Source organism: Otolemur garnettii, unplaced genomic scaffold (genome assembly GCF_000181295.1).
Source record: "Otolemur garnettii isolate 467f Iridium unplaced genomic scaffold, OtoGar3 scaffold00060, whole genome shotgun sequence".
NCBI classification, from domain to species: domain Eukaryota; kingdom Metazoa; phylum Chordata; class Mammalia; order Primates; family Galagidae; genus Otolemur; species Otolemur garnettii.
Genome location: NW_003852455.1, coordinates 11,092,480 through 11,100,672, shown reverse-complemented (window position 1 = coordinate 11,100,672; position 8,193 = coordinate 11,092,480). Strand labels below are relative to the sequence as shown.

General features: G+C 41.1%; 1 protein-coding gene across 1 annotated transcript in view; it reads right to left on the bottom strand.

The window, feature by feature from the left end:
• Positions 1-2,489, bottom strand: part of LIPH (lipase H) — a 78,035-nt gene extending 75,546 nt beyond the window's left edge. The window contains exon 1 of the mRNA XM_012806901.1: positions 2,318-2,489. Within this exon, the coding sequence (XP_012662355.1) occupies positions 2,318-2,366 (49 nt within the window). The 5' untranslated portion in view covers positions 2,367-2,489. The remainder of the gene's footprint in view (positions 1-2,317) is intronic.
• Positions 2,490-8,193: the final 5,704 nt, after the last annotated feature.

The window sequence follows — 8,193 nt, the reverse complement described above, 5'->3', positions numbered from 1 at the left end:
AGGCAGGAGACTCGCTTGAGCCCAGGAGTTGGAGGTTGCTGTGAGCGTGATGCCATGGCACTCTACCCAGGGGGATAGCTTGAGGCTCCGTCTCAAAAAGAAAAAAAATAATAATAATTTCTACTATCAGTTGCATACTAGTCGACACCCTCCCCCATGAACGTTCCAGGTTCATGGCTTTGTAGATACTGAGAAGTTTAGGTTTAGATTACGGGTATAATTATGTTTTTTCCCTCTAGCTATAGAAGTTTACTGTTGTGGCTCTGCTTAGAGTCTGTCTTGCATTAGTTGAGTGTTCTAGAATTATTTAAAGGTAGACTTTATTTATGAGGAGATATTAAGTAAAAAGGAAGGTTGCAAAAAAAATTAAGTTGCCATTTCTTCAACTTTATAGAGCTATATAAGGGGGACTAGAACAAAGTACCCACCAATCATCATCAGCTTTTAGTATTAGGGTTGGCCTCCACCCTCTAAAGATATCTATAAATTTATGTTCATTTTTTAAATTTTAAAATGATAACAAACATATCGTTGAAAATTTTGACTTAGTTGAAAATATAATCATTAGGGCCAGGTATGGTGGCTCATGCCTGTAATCCCAGCACTTTGGGGGAGGCTGAGGCAGGTGGATTGCCTGAGCTCAGGAGTTTGAGACCAGCCTGAGCAAGAGCAAGACCCCATTTTGAAAAACTAGCCAGGCATTGTGGCAGGTGCCTATAGTCCCAGCTACCTGGGAGGTTGAGTCAAGAGGATCACTTGAGCCCAAGAGTTTGAGGTTGCTGTAAGCAATAATACCATGGCACTCAAGAAAAAAAAGAAAATATAATCATTAGTATGATTTTTAACTTACCAGTAAATCAACTTCAAAATAATAAATTAAGAAAAATTTATTTATAGGCCTCAAATTCTAATCTATCTATTTTATTTATTATTATTGTTTTTTGAATCAGAGTCTTAACTCTGTCGCTCTGGGATTGAGTGCCATGCTGTCATAGCTCATAGCAGCCTCAAACTCTTGGGCTCAAGTGATCCTCTTGCCTCAGCCTCAGCTACAGGCACCTCAGCTACAGGCACCCCCACAATGCCCAGTTAGTTTTTCTAATTTTGGTAGAGACAGGGTGGTCTCCAACTCCTGAGCTCAGGGGACTCACCTACCTCAGCCTACTAGGATTACAGGCATGAGCCATCGCACCTGGCACATATATGATTTTTTTTTTTTTGAGACAGAGTCTCACTATGTTGCCCTTGGTAGAGTGCTGTGCCATCACAGCTCACAGCAACCTCAAATTCTTGAGTTCAAGAAATCCTCTTGCCTCAGCCTCCTGCGTAGCTGGGACTACAGGTTACAACGCCACAACGCCCAGCTATTTTTGGAGTCAAGGGTCATGCTTTTGCTCAGGCTGGTCTCAAACCTGTGAGCTCAGGCAATCCACCTATTTTGGCCTCCTAGAGTGCTAGGATTACAGGCATGAGCCACTGTGCCTGGCCCTGTATCTAATTTTAAGTTACTACAGGTAACATAGTTAGACTTGTCTCTGTATATCAGGTACTTTTCTTTTCCTTTTAAAGGTTATTTACTTAGAATAAATTCCCGGCAATGGTTTTACTAGGTCAAAGGGCATGAACATTTTTATGGTCTTAATATATAACATATTTCCCACTTGCTCTTCAGAGAAATTATACCAATCTTCGTTACCACAAGCTATGTGGAAAAGAACTGGATTCCTAACAAGGTTGAGAAATGTTATTTTTCTTTCTAAGCATTTCACTTTATTTTTGTTACCTTACCAGGTACATTAGTATATTGATTTTGATTTCTCTATTATGATAAATAATTTTTAAGTTATCAACATGCCAGGAACCATTTTAAGAAGTTCACATATATAAAAATTATGTTTTACTATAAAAATAATTTATATAAATCCTCAGCGCGAAAGTAAAACTCCACCCTCTATACATTTGATATCATAAAATAAACTTTTAAATTTCCAGAGAATACGTGAACTCATTTCATAGAAACGGAAAGGCACAGAAAATTCAGCTATGAAAGAAAAGACAATTCTGTATTCTAGGTTTTTCAGCATGTTTGATTTTTGTACATAGAACATTTATTCAAAGAAATAATCATTTCTTTTATTATTGAGAAAATAGTTTTTTTCAGGATTAGAAAATTCATTGAACCTATATCTTCTTTGTTTTAAATGACCATATGGGACTTTAAAAGCTCACTGTAGGAAGTGGGATGATAAAATGCAAAATGACAATACTACTAATATTTTTAAAGTAATTTTAAAAAGTTGTTCAGTAAATGACCTACCTGATTGCACCAAGCACATCAAACTGATGAATAAGTACAATCTCAGCATATGGAAACTGCAGAGAACGTGTGTCACATTCACAAGAAAAATGATTTACGTCGCGGAGCCTTAAGAGTTTCCCCCACGGGCTTTGCTGACGGCGAGCTCAGAAAACTAACTCATCCAGAGGTGCGGTGACAACAGGAAGTTCCCTAGGGACTGACTGCGGGCGGTCTCAACCCTTTCAGGAGCTTTGACTCCTCCTCTTCTCAATAAAAGGTCAGTCACTGTCTACCTCACACGATTTTATGCATATTTTAATATTATAATTTGTATTTGCAGAATGACGAGTTCAAGATAGTTTCATTCTTTGTGGGCGGTTTATTAGTTGTTTGGCGTGGTGTGTTGAAATCAAGTGTGATTTGAAATCTGTTCCTTCCTTGCTCTTGTGAATGAGAGAACAAACACAGCTAGTATTCTGTTGGCCTGTGTATACAGAAACACTTGTTATGTTAATTCACCATTCATTCATCATAGGGCAGTCTTTAGATTGTATTAAGGACATTTTATTAGGTCAAATTTTATACCTGGATTTGCCAAAAAGTAAAGGAAACTTTTACTTTTGTTCAGATCAAAGGAAACTTTTTTTGGTATGAGATATTCTTTTTTCTTCCTATCCAAAATTCCTATCTAATAGTTCTTTTTTTAAAGGAAAAGTAAACACAAAAATTTACATAGGAAACTACACCAGAATCTGGCCACCTCAGTGTTAGAAGTAACTAAACTAGTGACGCCCAGCAACAAGGTCATTTAATTCCTGTTCTGGTGAAAGTGGTTGGAACACTTAAAGCTCTGGTGGCCTAAACAGCTTAAACATCAACAAATAAATACACAAACAATTTAAAAATACATTTTCAGTGCAGGCTCGAATGGATTACTCCTATAATTCTACCACTTTGGGAGCCTAAGGCAAGAGGATCACTTGAGCCCAGGAGTTTGAGCTTACTGTGAGCTATGATGGAGCCACTACACTATAGACTGGGGGACAGAGTGAGACCAAAAACATAACTTTTCCATTCAAAGCATCAAACAAAAGCCACTAGTCCTTTAGCATTGTCTTCCTGAAGTATGTGTTTTTTAAGAAATAGGCATGGTGCGAAGGACCTTAGCTATAATTCAGAACAGCACAATAATCAATGGGAGAACCTGTCCCTTCTTTTGGGTATTAGTGAGAAATATCAAATATAAAACAAAAAACATTCCTAAGAACAGAGGAGAGGAGAAGAAGGGAGGAGAGGAGAATGGGTGTTCTGTCTTTTAGTGATGGAACAGTTGTGTACCTTAATTGCAGTGGTGGCTACAGAAACTATACATGTTAAGTTTGCATAGAACTATATACACATGTACTTGTAAAACTGGTAAAATGTGAACGAGTTTGTAGATTGTACCAAAGTCAAAGTCAATTTTCTTGTTTTGATCATGTGCCATAGTTAACATGGGCTGGGCATAGTGGCTCACACCTGTAATCTTAGCCCTGGGAGGCTGAGGTAGATGAATCACTCCAGCTTAAGGGTTTGAGACCCTGTCTCTACTAAAAATAGAAAGACTAGCCAGGCATTGTGGCAGGCACCTGTAGTTCCAACTACTTGGGAAACTGAGGCAAATGGATTGCTTGAGCCTAGGAATTTGAGGTTGCAGTGAGTTGTGATGCCATAGCACTCTACTCAGGGGGACAGAATAAGACTCTGTTTCAAAAAAAAAAAAAAAGAAAGAAAGAAAAAAGAAACAAACAACAACAAAAGATGTTAGCAACTGGGAAAACTGGGTCAGGGTACATGGAACTTCCTGGTACTATTTTTTTGTTCAAAAACAGTGTCTTGCTGTATTGGGCTCAAGTGATCTTACTCTTGGGCTCAAGTGATCCTACTTCCTCAGCCTCCTGAATAGTTGGGACTATAGGTACACGCCACTGTACCTGGCTTATTTTTTCAACTTCCTATGAACAAATAGTTATTTAAAGCAAAAAGTTTTGGGCTAGAACTTAAAAAATCATTTGAAAGGACATTTACTTAAAAGCATTCTAAGGAAGACCATTTCTTTTTTTTTTTTTTGGGACAGAGTCTCACTTTGTCACCTGTAGTAGAGTGCCGGGGCATCATTGCTCACAACAACCTCAAACTCTTGGGCTCAAGCGATTCTCTTGCCTCAGCCTCCTGAGTAGCTGGGAGTATCGGCACCCACCACAAATGCCTGGCTATTTTTTTTTTTTTTTTTTTGAGACAGAGCCTCAAGCTGTCCCCCTGGGCAGAGTGCCATGGCATCACGCTCACAGCAACCTCCAACTCCTGGGCTCAAGCGAGTCTCCTGCCTCCGCCTCCCAAGTAGCTGGGACCACAGGCGCCCGCCACAACGCCCGGCTATTTTTTGGTTGCAGCCATCATCGTTGTTTGGCGGGTCCGGGCTGGGGATTCGAACCCGACAGCTTAGGTGTACGTGGCTGGCGCCTTAGCCGGTTGAGCTATAGGCGCCGAGCCGCCTGGCTATTTTTTTAGAGGCAAGGTCTTGCTCTGGTTCAGGCTGGTCTTGAACCTGTGAGCTCAGACTATCTACCCACCTTGGCCTCCCAGAGTGCTAGGATTACAGTTGAGAGCCGCCACACCCAGCCTGGAAAATAATTTCTTTCTCTTTTCTATTTATTTATTTTATTTTACTTATTTTATTTATTTATTTATTTATTTTTGCTGTTTTTGGCTGGGGCTGGTTTGAACGTGCCACCTCCAGCATATGGGGCTGGCGCTCTACTCCTTTGAGCCACAGTCGCCGCCCGTATTATTATTATTTTTGAGATGGAGTTTTTTTCACTCTGTTGCCCGTGGCATCAGCCTAACTCACAGCAACCTCAAATTCCTGGGTTCAAGCAATCCTCCTGCCTCAGCCTCCCAAGTACCTGGGAGTTCAGGATGGCTAAACACCCAGCCACAATGCCCAGCTAATTTTTCTACTTTTCATAGAGACTTGATGTTGCTTTTGTTCAGCATGGTCTGCAACTCCTGTCAGCTCAAGTGACGCTCCTGCCTCGGCCTCCCAGAATGTTAGAATTATAGTCATGAGCCACCATATCCTGCTGGAAAAACGTTCCTTCATTTATAACGAGCTAATCAAGATTTTCGCAGTCCTATGACCCTGATAAATGACCACGATTTAAGAATGTCAGATTTTCCTCATTTTTAACCTTGTATTATGGAGTGGCTTTCCCCCCTTTTTTTGGAGATAGGGTCTCACTTTGTCACACAGGTTGGAGTGTAGGAGCATGAGTAATCACAGTTCCGTGTATCCTTGAACTTCCCACCACAGCTTCCTGAGTAGATGGAAGGGACAACAGGTGCATGCCACTGTCCCCCACTAATTTTTTTTTTTTTTTTGAGACAGAGTTTCACTTATTAACCCTTGGTAGAGTGCTGTGGCATCACAGCTCACAGCAACCTCCAACTCCTTGGGCTTACGTGATTCTTTTGCCTCAGCCTCCTGAGTAGCTGGGACTACAGGTGCCTGCCAGGCTATTTTTTTGTTGTTGTTGCAGTTTGGCCAGGGCTGGGTTTGAACTTGCCACCCTCGGTATATGGGGCTGGCACCCTACTCACTGAGCCACAGGTGCCGCCCTAATTTTTTTTATTTTTTCGTAGAAGTAGGGATCTTACTATGTTGCTCAGGCTGGTCTCAAACTTTTAGGCTCAAGCAATCCTTCAGCATCAGCCTCCCAATGTGCTGGGGTTGTAGGTGTGAGTCACTATGTCTGGCCTTCTGAAATGTTTTTTTTAAAACCTAGAAATCACTTGCTACAGAGAGCAGATTAAAAGGTCCAGGCAAGCTTCCAAATGTGTGGACAGGAAAAACAGGTATGAAGTATAATGGAACTGAGGGGTGGAGGTTTTATAACTCTCATTGGTTTCAACAGCAAGGAAAGATGACCTATGTCCCCACCCACCCTGGTTTAGTGCTCCTTGCTGGTATATGAATCACTGTAACACCTTTTTGCTCTCTCATCCACATGAGTGGCCCTGCCATCTCTCACTTGCAGTCCAAATGTGGATAGATAACTCTGTTCCCTGGATTCATACCCAACTAAGAGATTAGGGTAACTTTCTCCAAATCCATATATTTGTTTCAGTTCATCATCCCTTCGTTTATCAAACATTTCTTGAGCTCCTACTAAAAGAAGAAGGAAAACACAGAATATGACTCCTTCCATCACAGAGACAGACACATTAATGATGATGATAATGATGTGCTAATAAAGAGACATGGATACAGATTCTATGTGAGAAGAGAGGAGGATGCATTAAGATATGGGGAAGCCCAGAAGCAGAGGGTATTGGAAAATCTTCACAGAGGAGATACCCTACGATCGGGGTGCCAAAGACTAAATAGAAGGTTATGAGTGAAGAGAGTGGGAGAAAGAACATTCCAGGCAGACTGGAGGCATGAAATAAGGATGACTTTAGAGTTTGTTAAGTACCGTGTTTCCCCGAAAAGAAGACCTACCCCAAAAATAAGCCCTAGCAGGATTTCTGTGCATTTGTTAAATATTAGCCCTACCCCATAATAAGACCTAGTGATGGGCGTGGCTATGCAGCATATCTGCATAGCCATACCATGCATTTCAGTGCAGATAGGAAGACATCCCCTGAAAATAAGCCCCAGTGTGTCTTCTTGAGAAAAAATAAACATAAGACAATGTCTTATTTTTGGGGAAACACAGCATGATAGAGAAATGATAAAGTAATTTTTTTTTTTTGAGACAGAGTGTGACTCTGTTTCCCTGTGTTGGGTGCTGTGACATCACAGCTCACAACAACCTCACAGCTCACAACAACCTCAAACTCCTCCTAAGTAGCTGGAACTACAGGTATCTGCCACAACGCCCAGCTTGTTTTTCTATTTTTAATGGAGACAGGGTTTTGCTCTTGCTCAGGCTGGTCTGGAACTCCTGAGCTCAAGCAATCCACTTGCCTGGACCTCCCAGAAATGATAAAGTAATTTGAGGACAGGCTGTGAAGAACTTTGTAAGCCATGCTTGGGATATTGGATTTTATTTTTAAGGTAGTGGGAACCTGATGATTTTTGCACTAACTTATTTAAAAGTTAGTATGCTATTATAAAATAATACAAATGAATATGCTATAATAATACATAATATATACTAGCCTACATAAAAAATAATATATCTGTATATTAACTTCTTGAGATTATACAAATAAAAAGTGCTTTCGGCAGTTTATTATAGAAGAAGAAAAAACATCAGCTTACTGCCTTTTTGGACATCTGCATACATGTCTTTTTCATGGCATGAGGCTAATTTGTTTTAGACCCTATGACTTCCTTACAAACAATGTATCAAAGAAAAAACTGCAAGTCCAGTTTTTTCAGTAACTTTTGTTTTGAGAGTACTGCATAAAACATTTCAAGGACACACTATTCTAACAAGGTCAGTAGGCACAGTGGCAGGACAGAAGCAAAACACTTTTTCTTGGGGTGGCACCTGTGGCTCAAAGGAGTAGGGTGCCGGCCCCATATGCCGGAGGTGGCGGATTCAAACCCAGCCCTGGCCAAAAACTGCAAAAATAAAATAAAATTTCTACCAATTGGCTCAGCACCTGTGGCTCAAGTAGCTAAGGCGCCAGCCACATACATCAGGCGAGTTCGAATCCAGCCTGGACCCGCCAAACAACAATGATGGCTGCAACCAAAAAAAATAGCCGGGCGTTGTGGCATATGCCTGTGGTCCCAGCTACTTGGGAGGCTAAGGCAGGAGACTCGCTTGAGCCCAGGAGTTGGAGGTTGCTGTGAGCTGTGATGCCATGGCACTCTACCCAGGGGGATAGCTTGAGGCTCTGTC